This window comes from Penaeus monodon, chromosome 14, assembly GCF_015228065.2.
Source record: "Penaeus monodon isolate SGIC_2016 chromosome 14, NSTDA_Pmon_1, whole genome shotgun sequence".
NCBI classification, from domain to species: domain Eukaryota; kingdom Metazoa; phylum Arthropoda; class Malacostraca; order Decapoda; family Penaeidae; genus Penaeus; species Penaeus monodon.
Window position 1 is genome coordinate 35,103,674 of NC_051399.1, and position 18,102 is coordinate 35,121,775.

At 43.6% G+C, this 18,102-nt stretch overlaps 1 protein-coding gene across 1 annotated transcript; it reads right to left on the reverse strand.

The window, feature by feature from the left end:
- Positions 1 to 335: 335 nt before the first annotated feature.
- On the reverse strand, positions 336 to 16,325 carry LOC119580688 (protein amalgam-like). The gene is made up of 10 exons (XM_037928785.1): positions 16,274 to 16,325; positions 10,497 to 10,652; positions 9,991 to 10,364; positions 9,629 to 9,769; positions 9,020 to 9,266; positions 8,419 to 8,546; positions 7,940 to 8,141; positions 6,800 to 6,922; positions 4,687 to 4,814; positions 336 to 4,285 (listed from the first exon to the last, which is right to left on the reverse strand). Exons 1-9 carry the CDS (start codon positions 16,323 to 16,325, stop codon positions 4,720 to 4,722), a joined length of 1,518 nt encoding a protein of 505 aa, XP_037784713.1. The 3' UTR covers positions 336 to 4,285; positions 4,687 to 4,719.
- Positions 16,326 to 18,102: the final 1,777 nt, after the last annotated feature.

Sequence of the window (18,102 nt, forward strand, 5' to 3'; positions counted from 1 at the left end):
CTATAGCATTCCAATCCAGTTATAATAACCACCATATCGGTAGCGTATAATAACATTCTCAACACTATAGCTTCATAACAATACACACTGTTCGCCACAACCAAGCATGAGCAACCTCGACCTTGACGGAGCGTGAGAACCCGGAGTTTCGGTGTCTGAGTTTTCTCACTGCTTCGACATTTTTGTCTTGCTTCCCCATTAGCTTATTTTTGAGGTTATGCATCATGTTCTCTCATAGTTTTAGGGTTGGCTTTCATCCCTATGTTACAGAATGAAAATGACTACATCACTTTCCTTTTTAGTTAAGACTGAAGGTAAAAAATAATACAGGAAAATCAAAGACAGCCATGGACATGGGTCCACTTTAATTTCAAAAGTTACAATTTCCACAATGTACAAAGAACTCACAAATTAATAAATAAAAATTTCACGAGAATGAGACTACAATCTTCACAAATCAGCTCTCGAGGGGAGGCTGGAACGCGGCTCATACAACCTGCTGAGACTTGGTGTTGTGTGCTCTGGTGTTACGTTACACCATCTGGCTGCGTAGGGTGTTATCGCAGCGCCCTTTCACAGATGTCACCCGGATGGACCAACTGCGTGAGACAAGTATAATCCTAGGCTAAACCAGCTGATTTAATCAACTATGGTGATCTGATGTAGAGCAACACTCCAACAACCTGGTCGTACTATCAACAACTAATCTAGCTGTAATAGCACCTCTGTGTATTACGCAGTTGGTACATCACATGCTATCTGGTCGTGTCACCTTTTTTTTTACGCAGGGGTCAAACAACCACCTACCAACCTATTTTTTCAAACAGATCCACAACCAGAGAACAACAGTTAACGTCAAAAGGTGGAAGTCTCTTACACTCGACTGCAAGCACCTTCCTACAGATGGTGCCTCAAACATATTCCTGCAGCTGGTATCCTGCCGTGAGCGCCCCATTGAGGTCGGGAGCTGGTCCAACCTCCCCTCACTTTCTATTATTTACACCAGCTGTGGCTGTGCGGCACAAGGGTCACGGAGTGCATTAAATGCTCCAATTAAATAGCAATTGGAGTTTCTAATTTAAATTCTTCTCCATGCGGCTTCTGTTAAAACAAAGTCTTGCATCCTTAACCAGTGTGCAGAACAGCCACTCACCTACATATTAAGATGATTTTAGTGTCTAGCTAAGCATAATATTATTAAATTGTTGTGACATCAGAGAAGTCACAGTGACTCAGAAGGAGACCGTTTTAACACTTTATTTTTGTCAAAGGCAAGGTGAAGACTAACCCTTTCAAGCTGAACACAAACTCTGCTCAAATTTGGTTGATAAAATTTAATCAGTTTTTTTTTTTTTTGGTTTTTGTTTTTTTGCTGACAGCGTTAGTTGATATATGAATACTGTTAGCAGCGATGCATTTTGAATTTGACTGAAAATTTTGACAGCGTCTCTACCAATATGGCGTCGACGCCGTTTGTGTTTGGAATGTTCAGATAACGTCCATTAAGACAATCAAAATTTTCTTCCTTATTCTTGTATTACGTTCTTTCTCCTTAAAGTACTATATATAGCAAGTTCTTCACTTTACTTACAAAGTCTCGTTATTACACTATGTTCAAATTATAAAATGTGATTTAACCTAATTTCAAAAAACTTTATTTTCATTCCACAGAAAAATAAAAATAAAAAGAGAATAAAATAAAATCTAAAGCAAATATTTTCCTAGTGTACATATTACTCATCATTATTATTTTCTTTTAGCAAAACATACAAATCACAACATGTCATCACTTTTTTTTGAGAAACAGAAAAAAGCCAAAGAATTCATCATCATTATCTTTAATCGTTATTATGCTATTTGGTAAATCTCATTCAAGACCAATCATCTGTTTACATCGGATCGAGCGGGGGAGTGACGTAACACACCACCAAGAAATAGAAACCAGCAAAGGCGGAAAAATACTCGCAAGGAATTAAAAGATCGGTTTTTCCATACACACACCAGGAGAAGGCGAGGCTGTGTACGTTACACGGGCAAGAACCAATGACATTTGTTATTTCTCTTCTGATTTATACATTATTATGTCACAGCTGTAATGTATTGAGGTCTACGCACGTCTCGTCACTAAGTTTTAGCTAAAACAGTGTTCGAGGGAGGTTAACGGTGAGCCTCCTCGCAAGGGCTCCAGATGACCTGAGTTGAAGCTACGGACGTGCTCGGAGTAGAAGCCACGTTACATTCTTACACGAAAGGCATGGGGAAGGTTGTCTCTCTCTTGTGTAACAGGCATTACAGTAAAGGTGAAATTGCCTACTATGTCCTCCTGCAGTTTGGTGATCACGTGAACTCCTCCTAACAGGGGTTTCCGAGGTCACAAGCTGAAGGTTTTGTGGCGCATTGACCCCACTGTGTCAGCTGTCAGTGCTGCCTCCGCTAGAATATCACGGGTCGACGCATGCCTTTGTTAATGTTGGAAGAATTCTTTCGCCAATGTAACCCGATTTAGGTGAGTTATCTAACCATATATATATATATGTATATACTTACAGTAAATGAGTGACTTCATTGATATTGGGAGGCTAGTTTTTATTTTCCATATAAAAGTGTTCGGAGGGGGTTGTTTTCTCTGTCCATATATACAAGGATAACTTTCGTATCCCGTCTGATAATCCTGCACTCTGACACGTGCCCTGCCGTATGGACGTCTGTACCAGGCTGTGACCTGCAGTGTCTCTCGTCTGGGCCGTCAAATGCCAACATCACTGCATAATGACATCATGCCAGCGACAGCGGCGTGACAGCTGTTCGAGATCCGACGTCTATCATTTTAATCCTTAGGATTTTCATTCAGCAAAGTTAATGCTGTCATTGAGAATATCCTATTTAGGTTTGTGCTTAAATTTGGGTAGTGATGTCAGCATAAAACGAGCACTAGAAGGCGCTGCACAGTTACCGAGGTCAGGGTCACTCACTAAGGCCATCGCGCCAAGTGCTCAAAGGTTACCACACTGTGGCTACTTCATATACTGGGACAAAGAAAAGGGGGCAGCCTGTCACAGACCTATACGAGAAAAGGCAAGAGACAAAAAATCACAGAGAAAAATAAGAACAAAAAGGCAAAAGGGTTATTTTTCAGACTCTTTAAGAGGATTTTTCCGAAATTTACTGCAGACGCAAGCGAGTTGCGACACGAAGGTCAACCCCTCTCGGCCTGCTCCCTCAGCATCTCTTCTCTTGAAGAACATTTTCATTTTAAGACGTTTCTGCCGACGTCCTTTAAGGACTTTCGAATGATGGTAAAAAGTCCTATAGACGTGAAAGAACGGGAGAAGAAGAGAAAAAAGAGGGGAGAAGGGTAGAAGACGGGAGTGAGAAAAGGGGACAGGGAGTCATGCCTGACGAGCGCCACATTCCTGCAATATCGAAGGTCGTCAAGCATGACTCGGGATTTTCCTATTATTATCATTATTATTTCAGTCTTTCTGTTCCTTTTTTTCGTTTTCCCTTAAGGGGAGGCCACCCGGAAGCCGAAAATAGTGAGATGGCTCCGTTCTGCGTGACTATAGAAGGTGTGCCTCCCTTTAAGGAAACCTTCCTTTGGGAGATATGTACCATTCAACGCCATTTTTCTGTATGTCTTGAAGACGTATAGAACGATGGTGTTATACTCACTTCACCATAAGACCTATCTATTCCTTTACCATAAGTATGAGCTATATAAATTTTGAAAGTAAATTTCCTAGAAAAAAATCTTTGTATAATATGTGTTTGTTCTTAATTTGGGAATATGTGTTTCTAATCGTTACATATTATTTTTTCTCTAAATCCTCACCACCGGTTATAATAATGACAAGATATTAAAAGTTTGATTATAAAATGTTAATATTCATATTTTTTCTTACATTATTCACATCCATTAAGGCTCACTAATACAACACCACATCATTTGAAGACCATCAATGAATACAGGAATTTAAAAAGGGGACTTCTCTAGCAATGGATTCGAAAAAGGGTCTATAAATATCATGATTCCAGTCCAACATAGTTATCATTCTTTAGTCGTCTTTTTTTTAATTCAACTTCTAAATTTTAATCCATACAGACTGCTGACCAGACGTAAAAACCTTCAAAGAAAACTGGATTTATTTTTTTAATGGTAAACTCGTGAAAAGCGGTTGCAAAAGAATGAAGAACTAATTGCAACTCGAAGGATCTTCTCCATGGATGAGCGTTGAAGCTTGATCTAAAACACGAGTGGGCGCTGCTCGGACGCAACCAGATCTATCTGTGGAGAGGGAAAGGGAGAGGACAATTAGTTTTATTTAGATTTTGATAAACTGGAGAGAGAGAGAGAGAGAGGAGAGAGAGAGAGAGAGAGAGAGAGAGAGAGAGAGAGAGAGAGAGAGAGAGAGAGAGAGAGAGAGAGAGAGAGAGATACTAAACAAACTAAAAATGCAATATAAACTAAAAAGCCAGACCTAAAATTTTATAAAAAAAAATCAATATACACATTTTCAAAAATTACACAATGCCACCAATATATACATATATATATATATATATATATATATATATATATATATATATATATATATATATATATATATATATATATATATATATTTATATCGTCAACATAAACTCCATTAAAAACACCAAAAGCAAGAACCTCACAAGACCTCGTACCTGCTACAGAAGGAACTAATCACTGCTTGCCACTTATGTCCTAAGCAGGAACACGGACAGCAGGAGGAGCAGGGCGTTCAAACCAACAGAGCCACTTCCGCTGAGCGTGGACTGCTGGCCTGCTACTTCTGTCGAAAAAGGCGAGCTTAGTAACCTGTTTCCCGATGCGCTTTCAGTTTATTTTGGGAAGTCGTCAGTTATCAACACACACGTTCTTATCTTTATGGAAAGTGCAGTGCTATATTTATATATCATCCGAATCCTGTAACAATGTGCAGATCTAAAAAAAAAAAAAAATATTGGTACAAATTTCCTTAGTGTTAATTGACAAACAGAAGACAAAAAAAAACACAAACGAAAACAAAATATTGGGATTAGTAATGTTTATTTCACACATGGAGGAATTAAAATGGAAGAAGACGTTAGTTTCATCACACAAATATAAGCATATTGATAAGCATATTATCATTTTTTTTCCACATCTTGCTGAAAAGTAGTTTGTGAGAGAGAAAAAAAAAGCTTTAGAACGTCGAGAAAAGAAGTGCGCTGATTAAAAAAAACAAAAAGCATAGTGTCGTGTTAGCAATGCGGAAATTGGGAAAAACGCGTGAGAAAGAGAAAAAAAATCAAAACAAAATTACGAGGTTGTGTCTCATGTCAGCCTCGTGCAGGTAAACGTTCCTTTTTATTTCACCGTCAATGTCATTCAAAAAGGCTTTTGTACAGTCAAGATTTATATTGCAAAGGACTCGACGCTTTATCTTACCCTGTGTGCAGATATTTATGTATGTATGTTTAGGAATAGATATATATGTGCGTATGTATGTGTGTGTGTGTGTGTGTGTGTGTGTGTGTGTATGTGTATGTGTGTGTGTGTGTGTGTGTATGTATGTATGTATGTATGTATGTATGTATGTATGTATGTATGTATGTATGTCTGTCTGTCTGTCTGTCTGTCTGTCTGTCTGTCTGTCTGTCTGTCTGTCTGTCTGTCTGTCTGTCTGTCTGTATGTGTATGTATGTATATGTGTATGTATATGTATATATATGTGTGTGTGTGTGTGTGTGTGTGTGTGTGTGTGTGTGTGTGTGTGTGTGTGTGTGTGTGTGTGTGTGTGTGTGTGTGTGTGTGTGTGTGTGTGTGTGCACGCTGCGAGTATATATATATATATATATATTATATATATATATATATATATATATATATATTATATATAATATATATATATATATATATATATACATACATTATATATATTATATATATATATATATATATATATATATATATATATATATATATATATATATAATACATATAATGTATATATATATATATATATATATATATATATATATATATATATATATACATATATATATATAATACACACAATAAATATAATCTGATGATTTTATTTTGTATTTTGAATAAATTTTACACACAAAAACCTGAACGGTAAAATGGTGAAATGTTTACCTCGTCATAATTTGAAGTTTCTAAACTGTAAAATTTCGGCAACTGTCATTTTCAAGACAATTGAAAATATATGTGTATATATGTGTATGTGTATGTGTATATGTATGTATGTATGTATATATATTATATATATATATATATTAATATATACATATATATATATATATTATATATATTATATATATATATATATTATATATTATACATTCATATGTGTATATATACACACACATAATAATATATATATATATTATATATATATATAAAATATATATATATATATATATATATGTATATATATATATATGTTGTGTGTGTGTGTGTGTGTGTGTGTGTGTGTGTGTGTGTGTGTGTGTGTGTGTGTACATATCCATATACAAACACACACCATAGAAACACCTCAAAAGAAAAGGCAACGTTACAGTAGAAAAACGAGAAAGCAGTCAGTCGTTAGGTGACGAAACGTGTTAGCAGGGCATGCCGAAGGTGCTCTCGCTGGCGGGGGGGGAGGAGGAGGCAGGCGCGGCAGACGAGGGGGCGCAGGAGGGGTGGTGAAGGGGGGGGGGTGTTGGCAGGGCTACGGGGTAAGGGGGGTGTGTAGGGGGGTTGGGGAGGGGGGTTGGCATTACAAACCTTGCACAGAACCACTGGTCGGACCCACTTTATCCTCAACAAAGGTGGTGGTGGGGAAAGTGGTGGTGGTGGTGGTGGTGGGGGTTGTGGTGAAGGTAGGAGTAGTGGTGGTGGTGGGTGAGACTTCCATGCACCAAAAATAGAGCAAAAATTTAGTCTCTTGTGAAATTCGAATTAAAATGTCAATGTGTAAAAGGTTAAAAAAAGAAAATAGGAAAAAAACTATATATATATGTACATAAAAGGTTCTTTTTCGACCTTTTTTTTAAATATTTACAGTAATGCATTACTGTGTTATGATCTGCGGTGAACTCAAAGGAGAAAACTATCTTAAATTCACCAAAAACAGATCAGTTAAATAGCAAAGGAATGTCCCACTTCATGTTTGGTATTTTAAAATCTTGATAAGTATCTTTAGGTTTAGTTTTATGAGAATGTTTTGATAAAATAAAAAAAAAAATTATATTAAAAAGCTATACTACAGACTACAGCATTTTTCTTTTATATTTACAGTTAGCGTTATCCTGGTAACACGGGAGCCGAGAACTTAGTGATATATTTACATTAAAAACACAACTTAAGTTTAGGTGGAAAAAAATAATAAACCCAGAACAAATTAATTATACGTCGCAAACTTCATACCCAAAACTTACATCCTAAATCTACTTGATTTATATCTAATTAATATCTATTTACTGATAGCTAATTATATATACACATGAACCACGGGAAGACTTAGCGTTACCCCTTCTTTCTCCCATCTCTTTTCCCCTTCTCTTTTCCCTTCCCCTTCCCCTTCTCTTTTTCCTTTACCTTTCCTCCTCCGTCTCCGTCTCTTCCGTCTTCTTCTCCTCTTCCTTTTCTTCTTCTTCTGCTCCTCCTCATCCTCCTTCTCATCCATCTTCTCCTTCTCCTTCTCCTCCTTCTTCTCCTTATCTTCCTCCTTCTCCTCTCCTTCCTTCTCTCTTCCTGTCTTCCTACTCTTACTCCTATTCTGCCCTCCCTTTCCATTCCCATTCCCTTTCTCCTTCATCCCTTTCCTTCTCCAACCCCATCAACCCCCCCCCCCACCAAAAAAAACATCCCTGCCCCCCCCCAAAAAAAAAAAAAAAAAAACGGAATCTCCCCCCTCAAACTCACCTTTTCTAGTGGAGAAAGCGAACTGCTGGTTCTCGCCCCACATGAACTGGTTCTTGATCTGCACATTGGCGTGGTAGTCGGTGGCTGGCTCCAGGTCCTCGATGGTGTGCTTCATGGTGTGCATCAGGCCGTTGGTCTCCACATCACTGGCGTCGTAGGTCATCTCGCTCCACTCGCCGGGCTCGTCGGTGGAGTCGTTGGCCTGGAGGGGGTGGAGGTGGAAGAGGGGGTGGAAGGGGAGGAGGTTGGAGGTGGAGGTGGGTGTGATAGAGGTGAGAAGGTGTGGGAGAGGGAGAGAGAGGTTTTGTTGATTACTTTGAGTGTTGATTATGATCGTCTGTGTTATACTTTTGGAGAAAATCAACTTTTCTATATAAAAAACATAGCATCTAATCACCCCTACCACCAGCATTATAAAAAAAGATAGACACGAAAATCAATCCTTACTCCCCCCCCAAAAAAAACATGAAGTCCCTTACCTTAGCCTTCCTGTACTTGAGTCGGTAGGATTCAATGGGATAGTAACTCTCGGTCTCCCACGTGAGGGTGTAGCTGTTCTCCTCGCCGCCGTTGGGGTCGCTGGTGAAGTGGGGGGGCTTGGGGAGGCCTGGTGCCCGAGGGGGGAGGGAGAGGGAGGGAGAGGGGGTTAATGGGGAATTAAAGCTGCTAGGAAATTGTAACAGTGCCGACAAAAATGGCAGAATTTTTTTTCTTTTTTAATACTCCTTTTTCTTTTGTAAGAAACTGTTGGTTTTAGCGTCTATCTATATTTCAAGTAAAATCAACAAGACTTATCATGATGTAGAGGAAGATTCATAATTAAGAATATTAGCTATGGACAGGATACCGCTTACATTAAAAAACCAAACAAACAAAAAAAAAACGAAACATTAGCAAAAATAAAACATTTCTCACATACCATTCCCTTCCTTTTCCTTTAATCCTCACCGCTTCCTCAACTACCCCAACACCTCCCTGCTCTCACACGCACAGCGACAACCACAACGAAGTCCCCACATACCTGCCTCCACCAGGGACACACAGCAGCCACCCGAACACCGAGCAGCCAAGCAAACTCACCAGTCATGTGGATGGATCCGGTGACGGTTCCCAGGTCGTTGTGGGCGGTGCACACGTAGTCCCCGAAGTCCTCCTCCGTCACCTGAGAGATCCTGAGGGAGTGCCTGTGGCCGCCGTCCTTCTCCTCGGCGTGGGCGTCCAGGTCGACGGGCATGCCGTTCAGGGTCCAGTTCACGGTGGGGGAAGGGCGGGCGTGGACGATGCACACCAGCTCCACGGTGTCGCCCTCGCCGGAGCGGATGATGGCCTGCGGGCGGGTGAGAGGGCGGGTGAGGCGGAGGTTGGAGAGTGAAGGTGGAGGTTGAATAATGAGTTTGGATGAGATGAAGGTTTACGGTGAAAAAAAAATCCGCGAAAACAATTTTTTCATTTGACGTACTTTTGTACATGTTTCTCTTTTCCTACATATCAATATATATTGTCATATCAGTAATGGGAAGGAAACAAACAAGGAGAAAGAGAGAAAGACAGAGATAGAATGAAAGAGATAGACAGAGAGAGAGAGAGAGAAGTAGAGACATATAATTTTTTATTAATCAGAAAAAATCACACACAAGACAAAAACAAAAATAAAAAAGAAGATAACAAAGAGAAAAGAGGCTCCCTCACCTTTTCAGTGATGATCTCAGGTTCGTAATCGACGATGACGGACATGGAGGCGGTGGCAGGTTCTCCGATGCCGTTGTCAGCCGTGCAGGTGTAGGTGCCCTCCACGTGGCGGTCGACGTCAGCCAGGGTCATGCTCTCGCCCTGGGGAAAGGGGGCAGGGGGAGGGGTTATGAAACTGCTACCTGGCAATATGCAGTCAGAAAATTGCAAAATATTGATACTAATACTAACAAGAATAACAATAATAATGATGATACTATCTATAGCAATAATAACAGTTATCATTATTATCACCACTTTAATATTGATGCCATCATCATCATTATCATTATTTTCATCATTACTGATGCTGCCTCGCTCACCTCCTCGTGCTGCGCCCCGGACGGCAGGCGGCCCTCCAGGCGGGACCAGCTGATGACCGGCTGGGGGTTGCCCTCGGCCTTGCACTCCAGCTGCACGTTGTCGCCCTTCCTCACGTGGTGCTCCGGGGGGGACACGGCCTCCACCTTGGGGGGGTACTGGACGTCGAGGAAGTGGTGGAGCTCGATGGGCGACGGCTGCGACTCCAGGCGGCACACGTAGGTGCCGGAGTCGGAGGCGCGCAGGTTGGAGATCTCGAGCTGGTTGTTGTCGAACTTGTAGCGGCGATCGCGCTGCACCTTCACGTTGCCCACGAAGATCAGCTTGTCCTTGGCGTCGCTCGTCGCCGCCTTCTTCACGAGCAGCACGAAGGGACCTGCAACACCGCGGGGGTTAACAACGGGCCCATTCCTTGTGACAAACTGATTAAAACAAATTTACATCTACACTGAACCAGTCCCCCCAAATCACCTAAAAATCAAACCCAGCCCCGAGACCCGACACTTACTATTCTCGGTGATCTGGCAGGGAATGTTGACCGTCTCGCCGACCTTCGCCACCAAGCTCTGGGACTCGAAGGCGAACTCGGGGAGATCGCCGTACTCCTCCACCTCCTCCTCGTACTCGTAGTCGTCGTAGTCGGACTCCTGGGGGTAGGCCCACGCTGCGGAGACAGAAAGGCTGGGTTAGTGAGGGCTTCCTGATAAAGGTGAGGGAGTGAGGGGGGTGAAAAAAGGTGAGGGTGAGGGAGAGGGGAGTACGAATCACATTTAATCTTTTGTATAATGCACACAAACACAGAAACACACGCACACAAATAAATGATTATATATGATACAATTCCGAGCGTGAAAAGCGACCTCCTCCCCCATTTCAGCCCTCTCCACGCACGTTTTTCACCCTAAGGAAATGGCCTGACGAGAGAAGAGGGACCACTGATAATTGACGAGTCTATTTACAAGAAGAGGGAGGCGAGGGGAAGCAGGAAGGGGAAGGAGAGGGGGAAGAGGAGGGGGAAGAATAGGGGATGGAGGAGGGGAAAGGGGGTACTATATAGGAATAGGGCAAGGGGGAGAGGGTAGGGAGGGGGACGGTGAGTGAGGGGGCGGAGGAGGGGTACTGCTGCCCGTTAGGAGAGAGGTAAAAGCAGCTTTGAAAAATTGATGAATTTGAAGCCCTTCCTCGACTCTCAAAGGGTTGAAACGTCCTCTGAAGCTCCGGTCCCAATGCATAATTCATGGTGATAATTGCGATTAACTTTGCACATTTTAATGGTTAAAAAAAAATTCAAAGGATAAAAATTACCTTTGAAGTGAAATTTATCAGACTAATGAAGCGGTATTTATTTAAGAAGGTGAATGGTTTGCGCAAAAGTTACACATTTTTCATCGTGAGTTTAACAAGATCGGATTAGGTAAATTTAAAAAACCCAAGACAAATCATATCAGATTATGGAGGAAAGGAGACAGGGAGACGGAGAGGGAGAGGGAGGGGGAGGGAGGGGGGAGGGAGGGAGGGAGGGAGAGGGGGAGGGAGGGAGAGAGAAATGAGAAAGAGATGAGATGAGAGAGAGAGAGATGAGAGAGAGGGAGAGATGAGAGAGCGAAATTTGAGAGAGAATGGGGGTGAATAAGAGAAAGAGAGAGGAAAAAGGAAAAAGTGGCATGGATAGAGAGAGAGAGAGTAGCATATTTAAAAGTAGAAAACGGATGATAATGCGGCGTCACTCACACGTCTCAAATTCCTTCATAAGGGAATGGAATGTGGCTTTTAAGGGTGATCTTCCTACCCTTTTCCTGAAGAGTGACGACGGAAGGGGCGAAAGAGACATGTTCTTCCTTTACCTCTCATTTTCATCATTTTCCCCCTCTTCCCTCTCTTTTTATTTATTTTTTTCTCGATTTATACATTTCCTCTCTCTTCTTTTCTTCTCATATTCATAATGTTTTTTTTCGTTCTAATTTCCCCTTCTTTTTGTTCCTCTCATTTTCATCATTTCCACCTCATCTCACTTTTATTACCTATCTATTCATTCTTATTTACGTTTTTCCTTTCGTGTGCCTATTTATACATTATTGTATAACTCTTCCCTCTTCTCCTATTTTCCCCCACTCGAATCTTCCCATGAATTTTCCCGGTCGTATTTTCCTCTTGATGGATAAGCACAGTTTTGAAAGTCCTTGTCCCTCTCCCCCTTCTCTCCTTCCCCCCCTCTCCCCTTCTCTCCCTCTCCCCCTATCTCGTGGGTTTTCTCTCCTTTCCTGTTCCTTTTCTTTCTCCATCCTCCCCTCTTCCACGCTTCCCCCACTCCCCTCTTCACCCCTTTCCTCCCCTCTATTTCCTTTTCTCTTCTACATCCTTCCATACTTTTCCCCTTTTCTCTTCCACATCCTCCCCTCTTTCCTCTCCTTTCTACTCTGTTTTCCCCTCTTCCCTATGCGGCTGGAAAGCGGAAGCTCAACGGAAATTAAAGCGTGTGGGGCTCCCTTTCTTCTTCTTTTCTTTTCTTCATTCTCCCCCCCCCCCTCTCTCTCTCTCTCTCTCTCTCTCTCTCTCTCTCTCTCTCTCTCTCTCTCTCTCTCTCTCTCTCTCTCTCTCTCTCTTTCTCTCTCTTTTTTTTTTTTTTTTTTTTTTTTTTTAAGGGTGTGTCGGGGCGAACGGAGAGGAGTAATAAACGAACCCGCGCAGTGACTCCTAAAACTCCAACTAAACAAACGGGCGTAGATATGAGGCTGAGGAGGGAGGGGGAAAGGGGGGGAGGAGGAGGAGGAGGAGGAGGAGGGAGGGAGGGAGGCAGGAGGGAGGGAGGAGGAGGGAAGGAGGAGGAGAAGGAGGAGGACGGAAACCAACAAGGAGAACTAAGAAAGACAGAGGAGAAGGGGGGAGAGGGGAGGAAAAGGGAGATATATATATAGAGAGAAGGGAAAGGGAGTAGACCAGAAGGACTTAAGACGAAAGGGAGTGGGAGGGAGATGGGAGAGGAGGAGGAGGAGGAGGAGGAGGAGGAGGAAGGGAGGAGGAGGAGGAGGGGAAGGGAAGGAGGAGGAGGAGGGCAAGGGGGTATCTTGGCAGAGTGAAGAAAGCGGAAAGGATTATTGAGACTCTGGAGGGGAAACAATTTCATCCCCCCTGACCTCCCCCTCCCCCCTCCAACCGACCACGACCCTCTCTTCATTCTCGTCTCTATATTTTTCTTATATATGTGTATTCGGATTTTTTTTTTTGAGCAATAAACAACCGAGGGGAAATTAACAGCTCGAGGGCAAGAAGAGAGTCACAGAAGAGAGAGAGAGAGAAGCAGACAGACAGACAGAGAGGGAGAGATAGAAACAAACAGAGAGAGAGAGAGAGAGAGAGAGAGAGAGAGAGAGAGAGAGAGAGAGAGAGAGAGAGAGAGAGAGAGAGAGAGAGAGAGAGAGAGAGACAAAAGAGATAGATAGAAACAGACACAGACAAAAAGAGATAGATAGAAACAGACATACAGACAGACAGAGAGAGGCGGGGGAGAGAAACACAAAAAGAACATTCCATCCAGCATTTACTGCCGCACTTGATATATATGTGTATCATTTAGACACCGTCCCTCCCCCCCCCCCAAAAAAAAAAAAAAAGATCCATAGGCCTAGGCACTTCCTCCGCTCTGGCGCCAGGGTGAGCGGCCGAGGCACTGCGGAGGCACTCACTCTTAAAGGCGATCGTCTGGCTGGGGTATGCCACTTCTTGCCACGCCGTACCCCAATAGTCTTCTCCGTGGGGTCCATTTTATATATCCAGGGGCTTTTGTTCTCGGTGTGGGGTCCTCTGTTATCGCTGCCTGGCTCCTTATTGTCTTTATGGCCGACTCTTTCCTCCGAGAAAACTATTTGTCCTCGGGCCGACTCTTCTCTCGTTAAGAATAAACATCTAGTTCGTGTGTTTAACCTTTCTATGGTTTTATCCAATGGTCTATCATTTCTTTCTATGGTTATGATAAGCAGAGAGAGAGAGAGAGAGAGAGAGAAGAAGGAAGAGAGAGATGAGAGAGAGAGAAGAGAGAGAGAGATAGAAGTAGAAAGAAATATATATATATATATATATATATATATATATATATATATATATATATATATATATATATATATATATATATATATATATGCATGTATTACAGGCACGAAAAAAAGTTTCGGTGATGATTTCGGTTTAATAAACAAGTGACTAAACGTGAGGTTAAAAAAATGGTGCTGGTCCGTCTACCCGTTATGGTCTTTCGGGATCGTAAAATCTTATATGGTTTTAACATTTTACATTGTCATGTCGTCATTGTGCAGAGTATTTATTTTTATTTCATTTTCCAGTAGGAGATTTCAGAAACATGATAAAGTAAAGAAGAAAAAAGGAAGAAGGGAAAAGAAAAGTGACTTTGAAAACAACAACCTTCCTCGTCGAAAAGCAACAAGTACAGTCACAGGGAAGTGCCAGTGCCATAGCTCTCTTATGACGCCTCCAACGCTCTTAGCAGAGTGGGCGGGAGGGAGGGTGGGGGGGAGGGGGAAAATGGGGGTCGTTGATGATCAATAACCCTCCCCCCTTACCCCCCCTACCCAAATATCTCTTCCCTTCTGCCTCCATCACTCTGTTCTTATCCTGCCCTTCTCTCCCCTTTACTTTTTATCCTCAGGCCTAAAACACAGTGCCACCTAGACGCCCTCTTGCACCGGTGCCAAGATCTCCGATCCCTGCCTCCGCTCCCCTCCCCCTCGTCCTCTTCGCACGTCGTCTTGATGCCCCCCCCCCCGGTGGCACCTGGAGGCCCACGTCTTTAAATTTCGCCGCGATCGTTACGCAACCTCTCACAGTGCCACGATCGTGGCGTCGCCAATGCCACCGCTCGTGCCACGTCCCGGCACTATTACTACGGCATATTTTCGGACTTCACGCCCAGCACCCTTCTCCACCCTTTTCTGCAATCATCTACAATTCCCCCTCTCCTCCCTATTTCTTCCTCCCTCGGGGATGTTCTTCTCACCCCTTTCATTCTCCCCTTTCCTTCCCCCGCCCTCACCTCCTCTTTCCTTCCCTCCTACATTAATAACACCCAAGGGTCATATACCTCGTCAGGCACTTCTACCTGGCCCCCATTCGGGCTGATAAACAACTCGATATTAGGTGAGCTACAAGTCCTCCGAGGGGACGTGCCCGTTCCTAGGCACTTCGGAGGTTATGAGAACGTGCTGAATAATTGAACGCCGCCGCTCGCTTGCGCTGCCTTGCCGTTCATCGCACGCAAGCTCGCGGTTTCGTCCCGTCTGCAAATGCCTGGTGATCACGGCGCTGATGGTAGTCGTTAAATTAGGTGAAATTCGCCTCCATTAAGAATATTCATCGATAACGTGGCCAGGAAGTAAGATGAAATAAAACTGAGAAGCGGAAAATACAAAGGAGAGAGAACGCGACAACACCGCAGCGAATTGAAGTTCTCCACCGAGGGAACGGCTGAACGACAGAGGTCCTCGTTCAATAAGACTATTTATCAGGAAGGAACGCGGAACGGACCGTGAATGATCGATGCCTCCTTAAGGTTTCGTCCTCCCATTAAGGGCCCAAATTCCCACACGCCCGATGCCAATAGTTCGGGGTTTTTTTTGCGATTTATGCTCTCCTCGGATTTTGGGGTTTTTTTTAAATCTTATTCTCTCCCCCCCCCCCCCCTCCCCCCCCCCCCCCCCCCCCCCCCCCCCCAATCACCCCTTCCCCCCCTCTTTTCCCCCTCTTTTCTCTCTCCTTTTTTTCCCCGTTCTCCCTTTAATTTTTTCCCCTTTCTTCCTCCTCTCTCTCCTCTCTCTCTCCCCTCCTTTTCCCTCTTCTCTCTATCTTTTCTCTCTCTCTCTCTCTCTCTCTCCCCCCCCCTTTTCTCTCTCTCTCTCCCCCCCCCCCTCTTTTCTCTTTCTCTCTCTATCTCTCCCCCCCCCCCTCTTTTTCTCCTTCTCTCCCCCCCCTCTCTCTCTCCTCCCTCTCCCCTCCCCTCTCTCTCTCCCTCTCTCTCTCTCTCTCCCCCTCTCTCTCCCCTCTCCCCCCCCCCTCTCTCCCCTTTTCTCCTCTTCTCCCCCTCTCTCTCTCTCTCCCCCTCTCTCTCTTTCTCCCCCTCTCCTCTCTCTTTTCCCTCCTCTCTTTTCTCTCTCTCTCTCTCTCTCCCTCTCTCTCCCCCCCTTCCCCCAGTTAAACCAGGAGGCTGACTTCTCTTCATTCATTTGACAGATAATTCTCGATAGAAAGCAATCCATAAAAGCAAAGGCAAATTCCAACCAGACAGCAAGAGCCCCGCAGAGATCGCCAGGACTACGGAAAGTGTTGCCATGGCGATAGGATGATGTGGATTCTCCAGGACAACGTGGGAGGCTGCGTCGCACACTCGGCTGCACGTGCCCGGGACACCCCACGGCAGCGGGCCACCGTGAAAACACAGCGCCCTCTCAATATCGGGACCGAAGCTCGATTGAGGACGCGGCGCTGGAAAACACCGGTGAGATGAACCTTTCGGGGAGGGAAAAGTGGGCACGTCGACATTCTCTCACATATGTGTTATCGGTCTGCCAACACACTCCAGCGTTAGGGCAGGGACACGCGGACACACGGATACGGACACGGGCACACACACACACACACACACACACACACACACACACACACACACACACACACACACACACACACACACACACACACACAATCTGTCCTTTACCTACACACACATTCCCACCTATTCCCCCGCTGAACAAACACGCCCATCCCTCAACCCGCCCCCACACCTATCCATTCATCCCACCCACACACATCCGTCCCCCCCCCCACCCGAATGCCATCCGTAGAGCCAATATCTGCTGCAGTCCTTTATAGATGGCCCTCGACGTCCCTCCGAACATGGCTCTGCGGCATCTGTCCAAGTGGCCGTTACATCCAGGTAAGCGGGCCCTCGACGGAACAGTTAACAGCCGGCGACTCGGGTTTGGGAATCACCGGATCGACCTTTTTATTTCTCTCTCTCTCTCTCTCTCTGTAAAAATTCATGCTACTTAATGCACACGTGCACAAGCGCGCGCACTCTCTCTCTCTCTCTCTCTCTCTCTCTCTCTCTCTCTCTCTCTCTCTCTCTCTCTCTCTCTCTCTCTCACACACACACACACACACACACAGAGCTGTTCTGTTAACAGCTATTTCATCGACACGACTCAAGTTTTCCGACAAGAAATAATGATTTCAATGTTACGTAAACATACCGATGAAATACACATATACTTATTTTACAGATGGATGAAAATGGAGTTTAATCTTCTACAATCCACCCCCCCCCCCTTGATTTTCTTATCCCTGCCCCTTCCCCTCTTTATTCGATCTTGAGTCTTCGCTCCCCCGCCAGCTGATGAGATGATGGGACACGTACTGGCACCTGTTATGACGCCTGGCACTTCATTAACGAAATGGGGGGAGGGGGAGGAGGAACAGACGATGATAAAGATGAAGAATGCGAATATGGTGATCACGAAGAACATGATGATGATGTTGAAGAAAAAAAGAAGTTATTAATGAAAAGAAGAAAAGGGTAAGGGAAAAAGTGATACTAAACAGATGAAAGAAAAAAAGAAGACATAAGAGAAATAGTAAAAAGTAAAGTAAAACAAAAGAGAACGAAGACATAGAAAAAAAGAGAAAATGAAAAGATGAGAAAGAAGCAAATTGGAATAAAACAGGACGAAGAGAAGACTGAATAATTACAGGCGACGAAGAGTAAAGACAAAGGGGGGACTATTCTATTAATACAACGCCACTATGCTGCTGGAAGAGGTGTAATTATTGCGTAAATAGGATCCATTTTGCTTCCCTGCGATTCATTCAGATCCCATAACTGGGTGATCTAGAAACTTCCTTGAAAACATTTCTCCTTGAAAACATTTCCTCTCTCTAGTACCTGTTGTCCGTTTTCTTTCATTCGTTAATATTTCGTTTTTCCTCTGTCTCTTTGCTTCATCGTCGTATTTCTTTATTTCGCTTTTCATTGTTTTCATTATTGATTTCTTTCTTTTTCTTATCATTTTTATAATATATATTTTTTTTCCCTTTTAGTTTTTTTTTCTCTC